This window comes from Leucopleurus acutus (assembly GCF_964270905.1).
Source record: "Leucopleurus acutus genome assembly, chromosome: 3".
In the NCBI taxonomy this organism is placed as follows: domain Eukaryota; kingdom Metazoa; phylum Chordata; class Mammalia; order Artiodactyla; family Delphinidae; genus Leucopleurus; species Leucopleurus acutus.
Window position 1 is genome coordinate 99,258,297 of NC_139145.1, and position 24,183 is coordinate 99,282,479.

The 24,183-nt window shown below is 38.4% G+C and overlaps 1 protein-coding gene across 1 annotated transcript in view; it reads left to right on the forward strand.

The window, feature by feature from the left end:
• Nucleotides 1-3,163: 3,163 nt before the first annotated feature.
• The window catches only part of SPATA9 (spermatogenesis associated 9), a gene marked incomplete at its 5' end in the record, with an annotated part of 28,927 nt that continues 7,907 nt past the window's right edge, over nucleotides 3,164-24,183 (forward strand). The window contains 3 exons of the mRNA XM_082836783.1: nucleotides 3,164-3,224; nucleotides 3,378-3,448; nucleotides 15,733-15,957. Of these exons, the coding sequence (XP_082692909.1) occupies nucleotides 3,164-3,224; nucleotides 3,378-3,448; nucleotides 15,733-15,957 (357 nt within the window). The remainder of the gene's footprint in view (nucleotides 3,225-3,377; nucleotides 3,449-15,732; nucleotides 15,958-24,183) is intronic.

Genomic DNA, 24,183 nt, shown 5'->3' on the forward strand with positions numbered 1-24,183 from the left:
TATTTGTGTATCTACTTGCTAGTTCTTACTGAGCTCATCTTGAATTAATTCAGTTAATTATTTAGGTTATGTCACTGTCATGGGTAAAATAAATTAAAATGTAGTGCTTTGTGTGTGGGGGAAAAAAGTTTCCTTCCCATAGTGTTTGATAAACATTATGTGTGTGTATGTATATGTAATGTGTCTTGTTTTGCATTTACATATTATTTAATTGATTCCATGATGAATTTGTTAATGATAAAAATTTTCATCCTGCCTAAGACATAAGTAACAAATACGATTATATTCTTCCAGGAAATATTTTTGTAAAATTGTAAAAGCATTATCCACATATTGGGAATATAGCCTTGAGCCAACCAAAGACCCTGAGCTCATGAAGTTTATATTGTGATACAGGAAACAGACAACAACAAATCTGCTTCCCAGCTTCCTACCATCTAATGAACCTCAGCAGTTCCCAAAGTTCAGTAGCAATGCCAATGTTGTTAATTCTGTTCCCTGTGTGGCCTGTCATTTTACTGTAACTATTTGAGGACTTCCATCGGTCTTTTCATCCATTAATATGGTTGGGTACCATACTAATGGTACCCAACTGGAATTGTAGAATATAGTTATTAAATAATTTTTAAGGAGAAGCAAAATGTTATATCTATTTTGAAACATCTTTGAAAATCTGTATTTACAATATACATAGCAGGTATTTATTTTTTGTGGGAAAAAGATGGTTATTTACCTTATAGAAGAATTTATCTAGGGTTAGTTACTTTTAAAGAATAAGTTCCCTTAGTACATTTCAAATGATTCAATTTTCAAACATCCTACATACAAACTGCCTCAGATTCTTATTAGAATTTATTTTGTAAGTATGGACCACTCAATTATGAGTTGTAGAGAATAACAATTAAAGATAGCCATTGACATTATTTCATCTAACTTTATCTGTAATAATGTAAGATGTGTAAGGATATAGGTATAAGATATGATTAAATAAAAACCAAAACATTATCAGATATGGTCACAAATGTTAAGTGTGGCAAGGTGGAATTTTTTTTTTTTTTTTTTTTTGCGGTACACGGGCCTCTCACTGTAGTGGCCTCTCCCGTTGCGGAGCACAGGCTCTGGACGCGCAGGCTCAGCGGCCATGGCTCACGGGCCCAGCCGCTCCGTGGCATGTGGGATCTTTCCGGACCAGGGCACGAACCTGTGTCCCCTGCATCGGCAAGCAGACTCTCAACCACTGCGCCACCAGGGAAGCCCAAGGTGGAATTTTTTTACTTATCACCCCCTGCCTTTTTCTACCATTCCCCATCCTGAGAGGGGGTCATTAAGAAAGAAAAGACAAAAAGAATTTTGTTAGAATAATTAACAAAGAGTCAGTTAAGCTTGAAGTGTGGGAAATATTAACATGATATGTTTTTCTTGTAGATTTGTTAGTTTTATAGGATGCCTAGGAGGGTGAGAATGGATGAAAAGAAAACTGAGTGAAACAACCGGGAGCTAGGACATTGAGGGTGGGCAGATGGAAAAAAGAATTAGGGAGTTGATGGGAGTGGAGAACATAGAATAAGACCAGAGAGAGCAGGTCCTAACAGGTGTTACTCTGGTAGACTCCGATAGCCAAGTTATCTTAATAGGACAAATAAAGTTTTCATTTTCTTATAGGCTCCCAGTTTGTGTGTTCATCATTGTCTAATAATTCTTTCTGGCAATAGATTTCACTTTCCAAATGTTAGGGGTATAATTATCTTAAGCATTAGATTTATGATGGAGGAAAGCAGGATCTGTTAAGGTTCAGAGAGGTGGTTGTGCTGTGATGGAGAGTATTCTCAGGCAGATAAGGACTAAGGACAAAGTGAAAGCTGGGGATCTAGCAGGCGTCACAATCTAGAGGAATCCTTTGATGAACATTTCTCTTTCCTGGACAGTTCCCTAAATAGACCTCCAGCAGCCAGTTTTATGCTTGCCGAAGAAATCCATCTAGCTGCAGTTAAATATAAAGGCTTCAAGTTAAAATGGGATTTGAGGGCTTCCCTGGTGGTGCAGTGGTTAAGAATCTGCCTACCAATGCAGGGGACACGGGTTTGAGCCCTGGCCCAGGAAGATCCCACATGCCACGGAGCAACTAAGCCCATGAGCCACAACTACTGAGCCTGCGCTCTACAGCCAAAGCAAGTAAGCCCATGCGCCACAACTACTGAGCCTGCACTCTAGAGCCCGCGAGCCACAACTGCTGAGCCTGTGTGCCACAACTACTGTAGCCCACGTGCCTAGAGCCCGTGCTCCCCAACAGTAGAAGCCACCGCAATGAGAAGCCCACGCACTGCACCGAAGTATAGCCCCTGCTTGCTGCAACTAGAGAAAGCCGCACACAGCAACAAAGACCCAATGCAGCCAAAAATAAATAAAATAAAATAAATTTATTTTTAAAAAATAATAAATAAATAAATAAAATGGGATTTGAGTTAACCAACTCAGCTCATCCACACTAAAATATAACCAGGTAGTCAATCAAGTCTGCATAATATGCAGTTCTTCCCATGTTTGATAAGAGGAAAATAATGGTCATCTGAGGTGAGAGAGTGCTAGAAGAGACAAAGATGAAGAAGAAAAAAAGGTTGAGATTCTAAAGAAGGCAAACCAAAGACTTCACGATTTTGCCTGGGTCTGACCTAGTGATCCTCATTTGGGTGAAGGAAAAACAACCTGTTCAGAAGTCTTTCTGAGTTAACTGCTGGTGTTTCTTTTCCACGTGGCATCAAGTGTGAAGCATTTCTTTTAAAGCGTATGCCAGCTTTTTTCAAAGGGAGCTTTGTTCTCAGGTGATCCAGTAATTGAAGTATCACTGCAGAAATTGGAGCAAAATTTAATTCATATTGCAGAACTCCTTAGTGTGCTTCACTTTCCAATCCCATTTCTCCTCCCCTTGTGCCTCCAAACACACTCTTCCTGCTAACTGCCAGAGTGATTTCAGAGGATTCTGTAACAAGTTCTCAGAGGCCCATTGTGAAGTAACAAAGAATCCCTGCAGTGAGCTGCAGGTTCTGTCCTTGCCTGCGTTCCTGAGTGGAAGGCTGCCATCATCCCTCACTAATTGTAGAGTAGGACAAGCAGTGCCCAGGCCTGTAAGCTTGCCTCGAACTAGGAACCCAAGCAAGAACTCAACATGCCAGTCAAACCTGTTGGGCAGATATGTGGGCAGATGTTGAAGAACTTCTCTGGAAGAAGTAGGCACAGTCTTCCTGTAAAGGGGATATGGGTGTGGAAACTGAGAATTAAATCCCCAAGGTGGACCCAGTGTTCCATGATCTTTTAAATTATGTTTAGGGGATTTTTAGTTAAGCTTTTTTTTTTAACCCCCTAACTTCCTTTTGTCTTAGTCGAGGGGATCCAGAAAGCAATCATGGTCCTTAAAGATAAGTTTAAAGATGAATTCGCTACCGTACTTTTAGTACCAATTATTTAATTTGTGATTTTGAGATCAGTATTTTAAGCTTAGGAAAACATTACTTTCACCTCAGAAAAACACCATTTCAACTCTTACTCATTGCGAGGGGTATATGGAAAACAGAAGGACTGTGAACAAGGAAGTGAGGTAGAAAGATAAATAAAGTTTAAGGACAGTCACTCTACCATTAGATTGGAAATCTAGAACTTTCTCATAGATACAATTGCAATGTAGTTTACTTAAGATTTGCTTAATATAAAGTCAGAAAAATATCTAGATGTACTTTAAAATCTGTGGCAATTAAGTCAGTGAAAAAACATAATTGATATGTTATAACAATGGAAAGATAAATATGGCATGGGTGTGTGTTTTAATATGGAAAGAAAATAGTGATATCAATTTAAACAAAGTACATATGCATATGTTTTAAACATCTGTTGCAAAAAGGTTTTAGATATAATATTGGGAGTGGAAGGAGATAGGTAGAGAATCATAAAGACATTTAGTTAGGAAAAAGTAACATCTTGTTTAGGGGACACAGGTAACCTGATTTACTCAAAAGTACACAACTTGTTTTTTTAAAATATTTATTTGGCTAAACCGGGTCTTAGTTGGGGCATGTGGGATCTTTGTTGTGGCATGCAGGATCTTCGTTGTGGCATGCGAGATCTTCATTGTGGCACGTGGGGTCTTTAGTTGCAGCATGCAAACTCTTAGTTGTGGCATGTGGGGTCTAGTTTCCTGACCAGGGATCGAACCTGGGCCCCCTTGCATTGGAAGCACAGAGTCTTAGCCACTGGACCACCATGGAAGTCCCAAAAGTACGCAACTCTTAATGGGAAAGTGTTGTTTTAGTCATTTTGGCCACAGTTGCAATAGAATATGTTGTAAAGTTATATGGTACAGTAACAACCTACTTATCCAGAAATCAGACTTTTGGCAATGTCAACATGAGGAACATAGCTAAAACCTGGAAGTAAACAAAAAAGGGCTGTGAGTAACATAGTAATCACAAAGTCTGTATATTTCATTCCAAAGGAGAGGTATTAGAGCTACCTTTAACCATTCATCCAGATAACCAGGCATTAGACACTTAATAAATACTTTGCCTGGAACTGGGAAGAAGGAATACAGAGATTAAACAAGGCAGGGTTCCTTCAGTCAGTGAGCTTAACCTCATGGAGACAGAGTCATAAACAAGTAATTGCCATGGAATATGGTAAGAGGCATATACAATTTAGAGGAAGGAATGACTCTACATAGGGTAGTCAGAGAAGACTTCATGGAGGAAACATGCTTAGACTGGGTCTCAGGATGAATAGGGAAAAATATTCCAAAGGAAGCAGTGTCATGCCAAAAAAGTATGAAACATCATAGCATGTTTCCAGAATGTTAAGTAAATTTGAATAAATGGTGTCAGTCTTGGGTCTAGACTTTAGGAATGGGTGATACTGAAATGTAAGTATCTGGATGCACAGTGGTAAGGTGGCATCTAGGTGGTGGCTGGCTAAGTAGGAGAGGATGAGCCTTAAAAGCTCTAGAGGGCAAAATGGATTTTGTCATTCCATGTCTTAACCTTGGTGTCTAGTTGCTTCCTCTTTTTGTATCCCCCTAGTCTTGGTATAAATTCTTTGGAAACATGAGAGATTTTTCTTGGCTATGCTCTGGGGTATTAAGGAAAGAGATGCTTGGTCTAGGATGTAAAATGGTTAAGGCCAGCACAGTAGTGTCAGTAATTATTGAGAAAACCTCAAGGTAAAGCCAAGGAAGCCTAGGCCTGGAAAGCCCTGTTGTCCTTCCAAGTCGTGATTCTCCCACCATTGCCAACATTAGAGAAACTGGGTTTTATTTAATTGAAGTTGCAACTTTCTTTACAACTTCCTTCATCTCTTCCTACCCTCTGCATAGCCTCGTTCTCACTAGAGCCATAAGTATGCTTTATGTGAAATAGATTGATATTCTGATCCCCAAAGAAATCTAAGCTCCTATTTCCAAATCCCTGAAGTCGTTCACTTATAAGAACTATACCCCACCCAAGTGAAGAATATAAACATAAAGTTACTTTATTTCTCATTTTCAAAACACTTACATTGTTCTTTTTCCACCATTTACTTTGAAGAAAGTGTTGCTAAGATTGGCAGGAAACCTGAGTAGTTAGGGGATATTATAACACATTGAAGTTATTTGCTCTTCAAAAATAAATTATCCAGAAAACAATGCTAATACTCTGTTCTTAACTAGATTATTTTTAAAGGTCAGATTAGAAATGTTGCAGATTTTATTATTTCTAGTGTGGTCCATAGTTCCCAAACATACTGAAAAGAATGGTTTTAAGACTACTTAGAGGGCTTTATTAATTGGGTTGTATTTTAAATCTCTAAGTTTTGTGATTGGCATTTAATTTTATTTATTTAGGAAAAAGCCATGTTGCTGGCCTGGAATAAAAAAAAAAAAGATTTAGAGATTTGGTGGGAGTGATGGTGGTGGAATTTTTATAGAGGAATACACCGAGAATACTGGTTATTAAATAGTTCTTCATGGCTAAAGATTTTGAAGGACATTTTTTTTCTGGGGCTGGGGAAAGTTAATTTTAGAATTTTGACTTGAGGTCCTGGCTTCTGAGGTCTTGTACTCTCCACTCCCTCCCTTCCAAGCAGCCCAGACCCCAATATGCTCAGTATCCACATCTTTTAGTAAAAGTAACTTTTTAAGGTTTACACTTGCAAATTGCAAATGATTTCCATATGAGGACTTTAAAATATTAAACTTTTAAATTTGAACAAATGAAAAGATGCATGCTACAATTAGGGAATTAAAATTTTTTAATTCAGATGATCTTTACTTGAATGAGAGAAATCTTTTATGGTAAATAGGGTCAATTTTGTGGGTTTTAATTATGAAAGGTGGTTTGTATTTTATTCTGTAATTATCTTGCACTTAACTGTATACTACAAAATTGAGGATTGTAGACAGAGCATAATAGAATCCATGCAAAATTTTGGCCTTTACATATGTAGATACATTTTTCTGAATTCTCTATGCTTTCTTTTTTTCTTTTTAAACGTGGGACAAAAACTGCTGGTGTTACCAAACCAGGTTTCTTTGTCCGACATGCAGAAAGCCTAATGCTGAGACGCTGAGGTTTGCAGCAGAGAAAGGGTTTATTCAAGAGGCAGCCAAGTGAGGAAACAGGAGAGCAAATCTCTGATCCACCTCCCCAAAGGCAAGGGGCTTGGATTGTTTGTGCGTGAAGAGTATAGCGTAGTCAGAGAGGCCCGTGAAGGTGTTTGGAGGCAGGAAAAAGGTGAGGTAATGTCTGCTTTTTGCAGGCATATCTGAGTTACATGCTTCTTCACAGGATGTATGTTCAGAAAATGTGGGTGTTAGCATGATCTGGGGGTGGAACTTTTGGCCCTCAGATGTCAAAATGTCACCCATTGCACACTTGCGCAGGCTCAGTTGAATAGTCAAGTGGTCTTGACCAGTTTGAACTGGGCAAGATTAGCTCCATGTTTCTGAAGCAGCCATTACTGTAGCGACCCATATGTCAGAGGTGTTATCTGTCGGGGGTGGTTAAAGGAGTCTTGTGATACACAGTATTTGTCTAAGGTATGTGAAGCTTGGAAGGTACGCAATTTGCAGGAACAATTAAGGCAAGTTTGATCAGTGGAGGCAGATTACAAGCATAGGGATTTTTAACAAGACTCTCCCTTATCTGCTGTTCTGTAAGACAAGCTAAAGAATTGCTGTCAGTCGCCAGTTTCTGTTAACCCTATGGGGCACAGGTTCAGAATGAGCTTTTTAACCTTGTGGGGCACGGTTTCACTGGGGATGCACCAGTGATGTCTGGAAATTACTTGTATTGGCATTGGGGTTTCTAAATATAATGAGAGTAGAACTGTAACTAGAGTGTTCTATAATTCAGTTGTATATTTGTCTTTGGTGAGTTGTTTCTTGTGGGACACTATCATTGTGAAAATTCACAGAGCACGTTGTGCACTGAAATCTTTCTGGGTAGTTTCTAATTTAGTATTTGTTATATTTTTCCAGTATATATCTATACTAATTTGTTATATTTTTCTGATATTTTTCATTCATTCACTGAAATGAATATATTTACAGAGCACCCACTATGTACCAGACACTATTCTAGGCACTGGGGAAAGATCAGTGAGCCAGATGGATATAGAACACTGCTGCCGTAAAACTTATATCCTAAAAAACCCCAAACTTATATCCTAGTCAAATAGAAAACCAATAAACAAGGAAAATAAACTACAGATTATATTAATGGTAGGTCTTAAGGGGAAGAAAGCACATAGCAGAGAAAGGATATGAAGTAGGGGTAGGGATAAGGAGAACAATTGATGGGAAAGGTAAGACCAAGAGAGTCTTAGTGAGAAAGTGATTCTTGAATTAAGATTTAAAGGAAGTATCCACCTCCTAGAGTAATGAAAATAAAAACAAAAATAAACAAATGGGATCTAATTAACACATTATTGACCCAGGGGATTTTTGCAGAAACTAACGCCTGTGGCCGTAATACGTCTCCCGTCAAAAATGTGTTAAACTTAAAAACTTTTGCACAGCAAAGGAAACCATAAACAAAACAAAACCCTCAGACTGGGAGAAAATATTTGCAAATGAAGCAACCGACAAGGGATTAATCTCCAAAATATACAAATAGCTCATGCAGCTCAATATCAAAAAAACAAATAACCCAATCAAAAAAGGGGGGAAGATCTAAATAGACATTTCTCCAAAGATGACATACAGATGGCCAAGAAGCACATGGAAAGATGTTCAGCATCGCTAATTATTAGAAAAACGCAAGTGAAAACTACAATGAGGTATCACCTCACACCAGTCAAAAAAATCTACAAACAACAAATGCTGGAGAGGGTGTAGAGAAAAGGGAACCCTCCTACAGTGTTGGTGGGAATGTAAACTGGTGCAGCCACTATGGAGAACAGTATGGAGGTTCCTTTAAAAACAAAAAATAGAACTACCATATGACCCAGCAATCCCACTCCTGGGCATATACCCACAGAAAATCATAATACAAAAAGATACATGCACCCCAGTGTTCATTGCAGCACTACCTACAATAGCCAGGAAATGAAAGCAACCTATGTCCATCAACAGAGGAATGGATAAAGAAGATGTGATACATATATACCACATGGAATATTACTTAGCAATAAAAAAAGAACAAAATAATGCCATCTGCAGCAACATGGATGGACGTAGAGATTGTCATACTGAGTGAAGTAAGTCAGACACAGAAAGACAAATATATGATATTGCTTATATATGGAATCTAAAATAGAGGGGGAGTACAATTGAACTTACTTACAAAAATAGAAGTAGAGTCATGGATATAGAAAACAAACTTATGGTTACCAGGGGATAAGGGAGGGAGGAGGGATAAACTGTGAGATTGGGACTGACATATACACACTACTAAATATAAAATAGATAACTAATAGGAACCTACTGTATAGCACAGGAAACTCTACTCAATACTTTGTAATGGCCTATATGGAACAAGAATCTAAAAAAAAAAAGAGTGGATATATGTATAACTGATTCACTTTGTACACCTGAAACTAATATATTATAAATCAACTATATTCCAATAAAAATTTAAAAAAGAAAAAGACTTGAAGGAAGTGAGGGAGCAAACCTTGGCATCCTTGAGAATCAAATGGCATAGTTAGTTCAAAGTCCCTGAGATGGGAGTATACCTAACAAGTTCAATAAATAATGAAGGAGGAAAAGGGAGAGAAAAAGACTGTGAGGCCAGGGAGGTAAAGAAGAGGCAGCCTTTGTAGGACCTTGTAGACCATTGTATGTACTTTGGCTTTTACACTGAGTGCACCAGGAGGCCACTGAAGTGGTTGAGCAGAAAAGCAAGATCTGATGTGATCTAATTTTTAATTGTGTCTCTTTGGCTGATGTGTTGAGGAACAGAATGAAAGAAGGGAAGGGTGGAAGCAGGGAGGCCATTGATGAGGCTAATTTTCAAGTCTGGAGACGAGATGACAGTGGTATATAAATAAAGTGGACTGAGTGTTGGTACTGGGGCTAGTGAGGAGTGGTCAGATTCTGGGACTATTCAGAGAAAGAACTGAATAAGATTTGCTGACAGGCTGGTTTTATAGATGTACGGTAGTAAAAAGCTGATGTTACTAGAAATTGGAGTTCAGCATTAAAACTGCTGACGATAGAAAAATGGGCATGGCTCTGGAAAAAAGAAAAGTAATGGGGAAAGCAGGATATATATTCAAAGAATGGAGCTCAAATAGAGAAATATGGAGCAGGATTCTTGAATAAATCTGATTAAATGATGCTAAGTTTGTTTTGGCAAATGGTCTTTAAGTACCTTTGTTTATCTCTGAGGTGTTGGTGGTGGTTGGGAGTTGGACTTTCTTTTCTGACATTTGCTGATATGCTCAGATGCTGAACATATGACAAAAAATATCATCTGAATTTGCACACTTTGCCACTGACTCCAGGATGTTTAGGCCAAGGGTCAAAAAATTAAAAAGGGAAAAAGAAGGAAATGAGGACTTCTTAATTTCAGTTCAACATTTAAATTTACACATATGGTTTGGTAGGAAAATACATAGCATAGAGAGTAGACAAAAAGGAAAAGCTGGTACCTCAGAGGGGAAAAACCTTTTATTTAAAAATCTTCTGTTAGAGCTAATTTAAAAAAATAACTCATTGAAAGTAAGAGTGAATTGGAACCATCATCATAAACTGGTGACTGTTTATTTAAAAAAGAAGAACGTCTCCTTCTGCATCTTAAGGAATGTAAGTAGCCTTTCCCTGCTGTCACCTTTGTATTCCCAGAGCCACGAAGAACCATTGACCATGCACCCCCAAGCCCATATTTGGTTTCTAATATACTATTCTTCTTAAAAACAATAATGGTCTTCTTGGGAACAAATTTATTTCATGTTTTGTGGCAGGGAAAATAAAAGGGGTCAGAAACATATTTTGTTGTTAGAAATAATTCTTTCAGTTATCTAGGAAAGTATCAAAAAAGGAAGGCATCTTAAAAGGGAAATGCAGTCGTCATATTGTAACCATTTAAGCATTAAAGGGAAACAAAAATATTAATTAGGAACAAGTTGAGTCTGTTGGAAAAAGCCATAAACTCACGAGGATACTAAAATGAGAAAGATAACACAAAATGCGCTAAAGCATTATTATAATGCACTCGAATTTTTAAAAATATTGTCTATAATAAATGCTGTATTTTGGTGAACACATTATATGAACCTTGCAGGAGAATTTTTATTAATAGATTATTTATTACAAATAGGCTTATTTTTCTACAGAGATAAAAATTTAGAATTTCTGAAAGAGAGGAAAGTTGAATGGATCCATCTAGTATAATGTTTGGGGGAATGCATCAATACTGGTTAATAGAAATACATGTGTAAAGTCAGTGAATCCAGGCCAACACGTACAGATCACTAAGATTTTGTGAAGGAACTCACAAAATCAGAAGAGGGAAACTACAGAATGTTGTTTTGCAACTGAAGAAATGAAGGGTCCCTAAAACACTGAATGACCACATAGACAAGGTTTCACTAAAGGTGGAACTGCACATATCCAACTCCTGTTTGCCCTGGCAATGTGGTCCTCACCTCTGGTTACAAATTATAATGAGAGGAAACACAGTACTGTCGGCCCTTGGTATCCAGGGATTCAACCAACCTGTGACTGAAAAAAATTCCAGAAAGTTCCAAAAAGCAAAACTTAAGTTTGTTGATTTACATAGCACTTACATTGTATGAGAGTTTATAAGTAATCTAGAGATGATTTAAAGTATAAAGGAGGATATGCATAGGCTATACGCAAATACTATGCCATTTTATATAAAGAACTTAAGCATCCACGGATTTTGGTATCTTCAGGGGTTCTGGAACTAACTAATCCACATGGGATGCCTAGGGACAACTGTAAATTGTAATCAGAGGTAAAACCAAACTTATTCCAGCTGCTCCACCTTGAGGAGGAGTTAGGAGGAAGAGTCAGTGCAGCAAAGCATAACGTCACAAGAGAAATTGAATCTGTATGTGCAGGAACTTTGGATACTGCAGACAATGTGGTTTCTCTTCAAGGTGTACATGCAACCAGGTTAGATAATATCAAGTGATTGCACCTGTGTGTTCTTTTCACTTGTTCTACCTACCGTGTATCTGCTTGTAAGGATTGCTGTGCTCTAAAGTGGCTTGAAATTATAGCAACTGTAGCAGCCCACAACTTAGTCCATCCTCTCCTGTTCTACTGACGAGGAGGGTTGAGACCACAGGTGGGCTACTGGGACTTTTTTGCTAAAGTTAATAGATTAAGCCACGGTAGGACACCAGGTGTTGCAGAAGTACATCTTCATTGACAGGCTAGAACAGCTTTTGGTTATCTCCACTGACAAATGCTGAAGAGTAAGAGAAGTACTGAACTCTGATGACAAAAACAGCACTAATAAAATTATGACTTCAGGATAAAAGTTGAGGCATTTAAAATAAATATTCAGCATGTTAGCTCTTAACCAAATATATGATGCTTACTGTAGACAAAAAAATCCAAAATATGTTTTGCACTTATGTATTTGTACTCAATAATTAAATGAGATTCAAAGTTGCTTCTTTGTGTTATTAACCAACTCTTTCCCCCAAGTTATGTACTGAAAAGCCAGAATAGCTCATAAAATTACTTAAATGAATAATGGAAATTATACTTGTCTGTTGCCTGGAATGCAGTCTAACCTGTGGTTCACTTTCTGCTAGAACAGAGAAAGAACTACATATCCTGTGTTTTAGAAATGCCAGAAATTTTTCCTGTCAGAGTGCTCATAGAAGATTTGAAGTTTTCAGAACTACAAGTTTTGTAAGCTTGTGGATTAGTACATAGGGTTTTTGTTCCATTTTTCTTTAAACAGTACAATGCAGTGTGTATATATGCTATATTTTAACATTAAAAAATTTAAAGTAAATTGTACATTATGATTATGTATATATACTATATTTTATATACGAGGCTGTCCACTCTCACCACTTTTATTCAATGTAGTTTTGGAAGTCCTAGCCACAGCTACCAGAGAAGGAAAAAAAATCAAAGGAATCCAAATTGGAAAGGAAGAACTAAAACTGTCACTGTTTGCAGATGACATGATACTGTACATAGAAAATCCTGAAGACGCCACCAGAAAACTACTAGAGCTCATCAATGAATTTGGTAAAGTTGCAGGATACAAAAGTAATATTTAAAAATCTGTTGCATTTCTATACACTAACAACAGACTATCAGAAAGAGAAGTTAAGGAAACAATCCCATTTACCATTGCATCAAAAAGAATAAAATATAAAATACCTAGGAATAAACCTACCTGTGGAGGCAAAAGACCTGTACTTGGAAAACTATAAGACACTAATGAAAGAAATTGAAGACACACAAACAGATGGAGAGATATAACATATTCTTGGATTGGAAGAATTAGTATTGTTAAAGTGACCATACCACCCAAGGCAATCTGCAGATTCAGTGCAATGCATATCAAAGTATCAATGGCATTTTTCACAGAACTAGAACAAATAATTTTAAAATTTATATGGAAACACAGAAGACCCCAAATAGCCAAAGCAATCTTGAGAAAGAACAGACTGGAGGAATCAGGCTCCTGGACTTCAGATTATACTACAAAGCTATACTAATCAAAACAGTATGGTACTGGCACAAAAACAGACACATTGATCAATGGAATGGAATAGAGAGCCCAGAAATAAACCCACACACTTATGGTTAATTAATCTGTGACAAAGGAGGCAAGAATATACAATGGAGAAAAGACAGTCTCTTCAATAAGCTGTGCTGGGAAAACTGAACAGCTACTTGTAAAAGAATTAAATTAGAATGTTCTCTAGCACCACATACAAAAATAAACTCAGAATGGATTAAAGACCTAAATGTAAGACTGGATACTATAAAATTCCTGGAGGAAAACATAGGCAGAACACTCTTTGACATAAATAGCAGCAATATTTTTTTTTGATCCATCTCCTAAAAAGCAAAACTAAACAAATGGGACCTAATTAAACTTAAAATCTTTTGCACAGCAAAGGAAACCATTGACTAAACAAAAAGACAACCTACTGAATGGGAGAAGATATTTGCAAATGATATGACTGGTAAGGGGTAATGTCCAACATATATAAACAGCTCATACAACTCAACATTTAAAACTCCGACAACCTGCTTAAAAAATTGGCAGAAGAACTGAACAGACATTTTTCTAAAGAGGAAATGCAGATTGCCAACAGGCACATGAAAAGATGCTCAACATTGCTAATCATCAGGGAAATGCAAATCAGAACCACAATGAGATATCATATCACACCTGTCAGAATGGCTATCATCAAAAAGAACACAAATAAATGTTAGTGAGGGTGTGGAGAAAAATGAACCCTCCTACACTGTGGTTGGGAATGTAAATTGGTGTAGCCACTATGGAAAACAGTATGGAGATTTCTCAAAGAAAACTAACAATAGAACTGTCATATGACCCAGCAATCAGACTCCTGTGTATATATCCAAAAAATCAAAAACACCAATTCGAAAAGATACATGCACCCCAATGTTCATAGCAACATTATTTACAATTGCCAAGATATGGAAGCAACCTAAGTGTCCATCAACAGATGAATGGATAAAGAAGATGTGGTGTATATATACAATGGAATATTAGCCATAAAAAAGCATGAAATTTTGCAATTTGCAGCAAAATGGGTGGACTTGGAGGGCATTAAAATGAAATAAGTCAGACAGAGAAAGACAAATACTGTATGTTATCACTTATATGTGGAATCTAAAAAATACAACAAACTAGTGAATAAAACAAAAAAGAAGCAGACTCACAGATATAGAGAATGACCTAGTGGTTACCAGTGGGGAGAGGGAAGGGGGGGTAACATAAGGTTAGGGGATTGGAAAAAAGGGGTTATTATGGGATTATATGAAATCATGTATGTTAAACTTCTGAAAATTGTAAAGCACTGTAGAATTTAAAGAACTTTTCATTCAATTAAAAAAAACAGATGTCTCAAGTTAATGAATTTAGCACTTTTCTATGTATGGGAAGAAGCAAGAGTCTGGGATTGTTAAAATCATTCCTTTGATATGCACCTTAACTAATAAAATTTTTTTTAAGTAAATTGTACATTATGTATTATGTATATATGCTATATTTTATCATTTAAAAATTTTAAAGTAAGCTGGGAAACTATTTGTAACAGTTTTGAATAAGAATTATTATTTGAACAATTCAAACACTGAATGATATTTGAATACGAATTGTTTACTTTTGGGACTTCCCTGGTGGTGCAGTGGTTAAGGTTCTGAGCTCCCAGTGCAGGGGGCCAGGGTTTGATCCCTGGTCAGGGAACTAGATCCCACATTCATGCTGCAACTAAGAGTTCGCATGCCACAACTAAGGAGCCCATGTGCCTCAACTGAGGAGCCAGAGAGCTGCAACTAAGGAGCCTGTGAGCCACAACTAAGGAGCCCATGTGCCACAACTAAGGAGCCCACCTGCACAACTAAGATCCAGTGCAACCAAATAAATAAATATTTTTTTAAAAGATTGTTTACTTTTGAAAGAGCTCTTTTAAAAAAAATCAATGCAAAAAACAGATAAATCCAGAGAGAAAAATGAAAAATTTATATCTTTAGGCTACTAACTTAATTCTGGATATTTATCCTAAGGAAAAAATCATATATTCATATAAATATTTAAATACCTGGGGTGGGGCCAATGAATTGTAAGGAGGGTGGGAGATAATTATTGGACACTTAGTATCAGGCACAGTGTACAGTTATGTGGTACTTGTCTCTGCCTGAAGTAGATTTTAAAAATGCACTGGAAACAAATGGGTGGTTGCTGGTAGGGTGAGGGGGAATGGAGGGAGGGAGCAGTGTGAGTGAAACAGGTGAAGGGGATTAAGAGGTACAAATCTCCAGTTCTATAATAAGTAATGGGAATGCAATATACAGCATAAGGAAGATGATCAATAATATTGTAATAACTTTGTATGGAGACAGATGGTTACTAGACTTGTGATATTCATTTCATACTGTTTGCAAATGTCAAATTATATAGTATACCTGAGACTAGCAATACTGTACATCAACTATATTTCAAATAAAAAAAATTTTAATAAATAAATGCTGCACTGGAGAATCACACATCAGTCACTTTTCAAAGGCTTATTTTCCAGAAAAGAGAACCCGTGCAAAAAACATCCAAAATCAGAATGGCTTTTGCTTTAACCAAGATCAACCAAGCATTAATTCGAGGATTAAACAGCATATCCAGATCCTCCAAATCAGTTGCCAGACTTCTGCGGCCTCAGCTTGCTTGCAGACTTTTAGAGTTAAGGGACATATCTCATCGTCTGCTCAAGGAAGTTAATGCACCAAAGCAACCCCTATATAACATGCAGGTAAATAAATATTGCATTTGCACAGGCTATGGATCTTTTTTCAGGAAGTATTTTGAAATTGTAAGATTTGGAAAATGAAAATGTAGCACATTTGGTTGTCCTAGATGTAAAACAAGAATAGTTGGATAAGAGAAATAAATAGATGGGCCTTTCTTCAGTATAGTATATTCTCTTGTTTAAATAAATGTGAAAAAGGAAGTAATGCAGACTTTTTTCTCCCTTGTTATTTGATTGAACTAAATGAAACTATCAATTTCAAATGGTTCAACCTAAATATAAGCATGCAAATTACCACCTATGTCAAATCTGAAAGAAATTCTACAACAAGCCTTAAAAATGATTGTGCTTTGTGTCCTTTTCCCCATAACCTTGTTATGTTTCCAAGATAATCTTTGACATAACATATTGAGTATATTTAGCTATAAACTCATTTCAATAGACCTGTCAGTGTCCAGGTCTATTTCAAATATGTGTTCTATGTTGTTTTATTGAGGTCCTATTATATTTTGTCAAAGTTTTTCAGGACCAGTTTCTTTTTTTCTGAACTTTATGGCACAGAACTCTGGGTTTTTCAATCTGGGCATTATTCAAAGCATTCCTTTGTTGAAGGGAGAGTTAAGCCAGAAAGGAGATGTATTAGTTCTTGTACTCGAACACTTCAGAGTTGAGAACGTTTCTGGCACAGCTGGATATAGGTACTCAAATGATACCTTCAGGATCCTGTTTCTCTCTTTTACTGATCTCTTGGCTCTGCTATCTCTGTGTTGACTCCATTCATAGACTGACTTTCCCCTCGTGGTCACAAGATGATTTGCAATTGTTCCCAGGCTACATCCTTCCAGGTTCAATTACAGCAGAAAAGAATGAGTCCTTGACCCAGCATTCCTGGCCAAGTCCTGAGGTTCACTCTAAGAGAATGGCTTACCTCTAAACCAGGGAAATGGGGGTGCATTGATTGGCCTAGGACTTGATTACCTGCTTCATTTCTAGAGTAGGGGTTGGAGCCCCATCCAGACAACATGACTTAAGAATGGGGAAAGGATGAATCCTCAAACAAAAATCTGTGTTGTTTTAAAAATATGAGAAAATAGATGATGGGTCGCTAAAATAAATGAAATATTCAGTATATAGGAATCTGTTTTTAATCAAAGATTTTGACATTTCCAGAAATCATCAGATATTTCAATTATGAGTTGCCTGAGACAACATTTATAAAAGGCACCTTTATAATACCTGATGTTTGAGAAAGTAAAAAATGGTTTCTGTTTGTTAACCATTGGATTTCTGAGCACGATTAAGGCTTGTTCCTGTATCTTTAGATCATCAAAAAGAAACATAGCTGAACTGTATTATTTTAAATTCCCAATGAAATGTCTTTCTGAATCTAATGTTTTGCCTTGCTGTTTCTTTCCTTGCATTGTTAGACCCATAGTTTTCATAGAGAGTTGATGTAAGAAGTGTCCTTTGAAGAATATTTCTGTATTTATTATGAAATTATGTTTAAAGACACTGTCCATTATTGTTATTCAGAGTCTTTCTTTTTTCTCCTCTTTGCTAAGTTAAAACTGTGAAGGAGCTGAGATTTTACACTATTTATGAGCTAACAAGTTAGTTTGCCACAGTTATAGAAATACACAGGCACACACACTGACAGAAGAGACAAGCAAAAGCAGCAGCCAGAGCAGTATCTTGTGTCAGTTCCCACAGGGCAATGTGGTGACAGCCGGATGTTAACTATGCGTGTAGTAAGTTGCATTACAGGAGAGGAACCTTGAAATCAGGAGACTCATCTTTTTATAGGGATCCTGGCACATCTGCCCAGCATCCGAGAGAGAAGCCGGGGTTGGGGGGGGAGGGAGAGGGGGAGAGAGAGAGAGAGAGAGAGAGAGAGAAGAGAGGAGAGAGAGAGAGAGAGAGGAGAGAGAGAGAGAAACAAATGTTTCTGGAGGGTAAGGAGAAGGTTTTATCTTTAGTGCCCTGTGACATATCTTGGGAAGTACATCTCTAGATCTCTCCAAAGGAATATACTTTCTCTAGCTTACAAAGCTGTTTGCTATTCATCCATATCAGAAGGCCCAATCTGCACAGCTGGGGGTCCCCAACCCAGTTGGGGACCGGGCTGCACAGCAGGAGGTGAGCAGCGGGTGAGCAAGCGAAGCCTCATCTGTATTTACAGCCGCTCCCCATCGCTCTCATTACCACCTGAGCTCCGCCTCCTGTCAGATCAGTGGCGGCATTAGATTCTCATAGGAGCGTGAACCCTACTGTGGACTGCGCATACGAGGGATTTAAGGTGCGTGCTCCTTATGAGAATCTAATGCCTGATGATCTGAGGTGGAGCTGAGGAGGTGTTGCCAGTGCTGGCAGTGGCTGCAAATAACAGATTATCATTAGCAGAGAGGTTAGACTGCACAGAGACCATAATAAATCAGTTGCTTGTTGACTCATTTCAAAACCCTATCAATGGGGCTTCCCTGGTGGCACAGTGGTTAAGAATCTGCCTGCCAATGCAGGGGGACAGGTTCGAGCCCTGGTCCAGGAAGATGCCACATGCCGCGGAGCAACTAAGTCCGTGAGCCACAACTACGGGAACCTGTGCTCCCGTAGAAAAGCCACCACAGTGAGAAGCCTGCACACTGCAATGAAGAGTAGCCCCTGCTCACCACAACTAGAGAAAGCCCGAGTGCAGCAATGAAGACCCAACGCAGCAAAAAATAAAATAAATAAATTAAACAAACCAAAAACCCTATCAGTGAGTGGCAAGTGAAAACAAGCTCAGGGCTCCCACTGATTCTGCATTGTGGTGAGTTGTATAATTATTTCATTATATATTACAATGTAATAATAATAGAAATAAAGTGCACAATAAATGTAATGCACTTGAATCATCCGGAAACCATCGGCACCCACCCCTGGTCCATGGAAAAATTGTCTTCCACGAAACCAGTCCCTGGTGCCGAAAAGGTTGGGGACTGCTGCTGTATAGGAATGAGAGATATCTATGGAGGATTGTCTCACAATACTCATGAAAGTTCAGTGGCAGGAAGATAATCTCCCTTTCCAGTGGAATCTGTTTCCTTCTATCCAATAATGAGAACTAAAAAACACAATGTGCTTGCCTTTTGCCTTGCCTGACAGTGAGTTTCCATAGGTGAAGTTAGAGCTCATTTGTGATAACTTATTCCAGGAAATGAGATGAAGGAACCAGGTTGAGGGACTAAGTGATTTGTCCAGGGTCCATATACTGTCTCTTTTGACATCAATACAGAATCAACACCTATGAAATATCTTCTCCTTTGCTCTTGTTCTAATTGTCTTAGGAGCTAGCTTTAATTTTTTAAATTCTTATCAATAAAATATTTCAAAATATATAAAAAATAGTTTATCAGAAGTCCCACCCAAATTTAAACTGGTAGTAATATTTTGCCATATTGCCTTTAGATATCTGTTTTATAAAAAGAAATATAATTAACCATGCTCCGATCCCTTCCTTTTTTTGTCTACCAAAGGTAATCATTATCCTGAAGTTGATGTAAGCATTTTCATGCATGTTTTATAGTTTAACTACATTTGTATACATCTATCATCCTATGCATATTTAAAATTTATATAAATGATATGATACTGTACTTACTCTTCTGAAACTTCCTTTTTCACTCAACATTTTTGATATATATATCTATGGTTCTATGGTTTATTACTTTAACTTCTTTGTGGTATTCCATTATAAGAAAAAGTAATCCACAGTTTATCTGTTACTGAACAGATGGACAATTTAGTTTCCAAAATTTTTGTATTACAAACAGTGCTTCACTGAACACTCTTGTAAACGACTCCTTGTCCATATGTATGAGACATTTCTCCAGGTATATATCTACAAGGGGGATTGCTGGGTCATGAGGGATACACATCTTCAGTTTTTTTTTGGTTTTTTTTTGCGGTACGCGGGCCTCTCACAGTGTGGCCTCTCTCGTTGCGGAGCACAGGCTCCAGACGCGCAGGCTCAGTGGCCATGGCTCACGGGCCTAGCCGCTCCGCGGCATGTGGGATCTTCCCGGTCCGGGGCACGAACCTGTGTCCTCTTTATCGGCAGGCGGACTCTCAACCACTGCGCCATCAGGGAAGCCCCACATCTTCAGTTTTATTAGCTGTTGTCAAAATGCTTTTTGGAATGGGTACGTATTCTTGGGAGCCTTTGTGATTTTTGAATTTGAGGATAATTTCAATTCTGGAAAACTCTTAGCCATTATTTCTTCAAGTATTGCCTCTTTCTCATTTTATCTAATCTCATCTGCTGGAATGCCTACTAAACATACTTTGGACCTTCTCATTTTATTCTTTATGTCCACTTACCTTCTTCATATTTTCCTTTTCTTTATCTCCTTTTGATACATCCTGAATAACTTCCTCTGATCTGTCTTCCAGTTAACCAGCTCTCTCCAGCTGTATCTAATATGCTCTTTTACTTATTAAATGTATTTTAAATTTCAAACATTATATTATCTCTAGAAATTCTATTTGGTGTTTTCCCCCAAATTTCCACTTCTTTCAAAGTGTCCTTTCATAGGTTTATTTCTTTTTAAAAATCTATTTTAAAAATACTTATTTATGGTCTTTTAAAATATTATTCTTTGAGATTTTGGGGGGATGCTAATCTTTCTGACTATTGTGATCTATATTGTGTCTCCTCATTATTTCTTTGTTTTTTTTTAAAGTTTTTCTCCAATAAGGATTTTTTAAAAATAGAAATCCCTTCTGGCCTTGGTAGTAGAACTGTTCCTCTAGAGGATTTTGCTTGTGCTCTGGAGGTATCAGTCCCTGGTGGAGACCAGCTTCCTCACCTTCTTTTTGGACTGGTGGGTGCAGTTTTTCTATTCCCCCTTTCACTGAGATTGCAGCTCTGTAAAGGCCTGATCCTCACCTCATGTGCATCCAAGTCTCATCTCCAGGATCTTTATTAAAACTCAAGCCCCCAGCCATTATTTCAGGATCCAGTAGCAACCCCAGTGTTCCTGGGACATAATCTCACACGCTTACTGCTTGGCTTTTAGTTCCCTCTTCTTTCCTAGCATAGGAGGACTTCTTCCTTCCTTCCTCTCCCCTCCCTCCCTCCCTCCCTCCCTTCTTTCTTTCCTTCCACTTTTTGTGAACTCAGTCTTGTATTAAATTTTTGGAGTTTGATTTTATATAGAATTTCTAGATTTTTTTATGTGAGAGGTTCCCCACTAGCTCAGTCTGCCACGTTACTGGAACTAGATGTCCTTCAGCTTTACTTCTTAATATCTTTTACAAGTTATAAGATGGTTAAATTTCTTCTTGGAAGTAAATGAGGTGTAATTCTACTTTTTCATTCACTTGGTAAACATTATTTTTATTGAAAACCTGACATATAAAATCAAGAGTTTAGGTACTAGGGATTCATAGATGTCCTATGGACTCTAGGGATGATAGGCAAGTAAGCAATGTCAGTAGAGTGTACTGAGTGCATGATTAAAGTGTTCAAAGTGTACTATGGAAGCATCAACAAGGAGCGTATAATTCCTAAGTGTAATCAGTGTAGGCTTTCTAGAAGATGATACTGGATCTGAGACTTGAAGGAAGGGAAATTAGCCCAGTGAAGAAGTAGGAGAATCATTCAAGGAAGCGAACAGTGTATATTAAGAAGCTGAGGCAAGAGAGAGCATGACTTATGTAGGAAATGTAAGTAGTTCCATATGGCTGAAGTGTGATAAGTGGGAACAGTCCCAAGTCAGAGCTTCTGGGGTCCTTGAGGGTTAGGAGTGAGGAAGAAGCTTTTCTTGGGTAATATGTATTAGCTAGGTAGAGATTCAGGATTGCCACTGAAAGGAGCCTAAGTTGTAGCAAGGAAGAAAACAAAATAGCTCAAACGTAAAGTCTCAGTGAGGAAAGATACAGAAGTATGAATAGTGAAGATAATGGCCTGGAGAATTAAAAGAACAACAGAGTCATATATGAGGTGTGGTGGAGGTCAGTGAATTGGTCTGTGAATGGAATGTATCCATGGTGCCAGAGTGTGCTGAGAGGTAAGTGGTACAGCACAGAGTTCAGCTTACCTGGAGTAGATTCCAGCATGAATTACTTCAAGAATTGTCAGGCTGGGGCTTCCCTGGTGGCACAGTGGTTGAGAATCTGCCTGCCAATGCAGGGGACACCGGTTCAATCCCTGGTCCGGGAAGATCCCACATGCCGCAGAGCAACTAAGCCCGTGTGCCACAACTACTGAGCCTGCGTGCCACAATTACTGAAGCCTGCGTGCCTAGAGTCCGTGCTCTTCAACGAGAGAAGCTACCACGATGAGAAGCCTGCGCACCGCAAAGAAGAGTAGGCCCCGCTCACTGCAACTAGAGAAAGCCTGCGCACAGCAACAAAGACCCAGCGCAGCCAAAAATAAATAAATAAAATTTAAAAATTAAAAAAAAAAAAGAATTGTCAGGCTGCCTGTGTCAAGATGGAACTTTGTGGCGTGTAGAAATACAAGGAGTGAAATATGGAATTACTATGCCAGGGGATATGCTTTGTGGCTGCATGGAGGGCATCACTTTAGAAAGGTAAGCAGCCTAGTTAACCTATCAGAAGCAAAGTTTTAAAGATCCTCTTCATGTGCTCTGTCTCATCACTGATCTGAGGATGATGAATGATGGAAAGATGCATTTCTACCTTAAACGGTTCTACCAGAACTCTGCTGGCTATCATGTAGCTTGGAATGCCAGTCAGGCAGATTACTTCCCTCAAGAACTCGAAATAGAGGAGCATTGTCATTACTGCCTATAACTAGGTAGTGTTTCAGCTTTTTGGTGTGGTCTGAGATGTAGCATATAGTGATGGTCTCGCCAAGATAATTAGAGTATAGACGCTGTCACAGGAGCTCTCTTGACAATCTATCCAGGCCTTTTGGTTGCATGCTCAGCTGTAGAGCATGTACTGTGTATCTCAGCATATTTAATGATATTGTGCCAAATATGAACTACCCAAAGACCCAACCAATATAAGTGACCTGAAGAGATTCCAGTGGCTTGTGACATGAGCACAGAGAGTTGGGGTCAGGGCTGTCCAACTGGCCATCTTGTTAAAAGAGGCTTTCTTTGCACCTGGCTGTATGGGTGCTGAGTCAGGTTGCTGCTCAAACCTTTCCCCATTCTGCTGGGCTGAGATTATAGTAGTATACCTGCCTCTTCTACAAGGGGCCTTAGAAACGGAAAACTGAGAAGTTCCTGGTGATTTTTAAGATCCCCAGCAGCAGTACTTACAGAATGCTGCATCTGCTTAGCCTTGTAAGCTGCCTGGCTGAGCGAAGCTTGCAGCCTAGGTTTCAGTGACCTAGATAATTGCTTTGAATGCTGACTTCAGCCAAGACACGTCAGCTCCCAGACATAGTCGTTGACTTTGGCAGCCCAACGCAGGGCCACAGGACCAGGAGCTCTTTCTGTGATAGAATCTTCCTTATAGTGGCATTAGAGATGTCTATTTCTACTTTGTACAGACCCTGTGGAGTGGCATAGGCAAGAGATGGGCAAAGTAAAGAAAACTCTTAGCCTCAAAAGTGCGTGTGCCGTAAGTGGATCCCAGTGAACTTGTGCTCCCTTTTTCAGGATGAAGGTCAGAGGCTTATCTTAGTAAAGTTTCTTCCTCACCCCCACCCTCCAAGGTAGACTCCAGTTTGGGGTTTAAACTGGAAACCTCACAAATATCAGGAACTTCTGTAGCTCCTTGATGGGCTTGCCATGAGGCTATCTTGGGTGGTATAATTCAAGACCTGGGAACAAAGGACAATTCCTAGAAAGTAGAAGTCTTGGAATCTTGAAGACGTACTTTTGCAGGTTGGCCAAGAGGTTGGGACATTTGAGCTTTTATAGGACCACCTGATTAAGAGCTCATTCAACAGCACTGCTCCACAGGATGTTAATACTGGGGTAAATAAAGTCAGATAGCTTTCTTTTCTGTGGACTGCTAGGAGTATTTCCTGTCTCCACAAGTATTGTGGGCTGCTAAGCAAAGACATGATCATGTAGCTTTCCCAAACCTATAGGAAACACTATTTTCTGAACCTATAAAAGCAGTCAGTGCTTCTTCCAACACTTATTTGTGAATCACTGTTAGAGTTTTTTCCCCTATAACTCCCTTGATATCTCTCCTCAAGATGGTTTTGGACAACATAAATTAAGTTGGACCTGGTAATTCTCCAACCTGCAGGTTATCTGTAAGTGG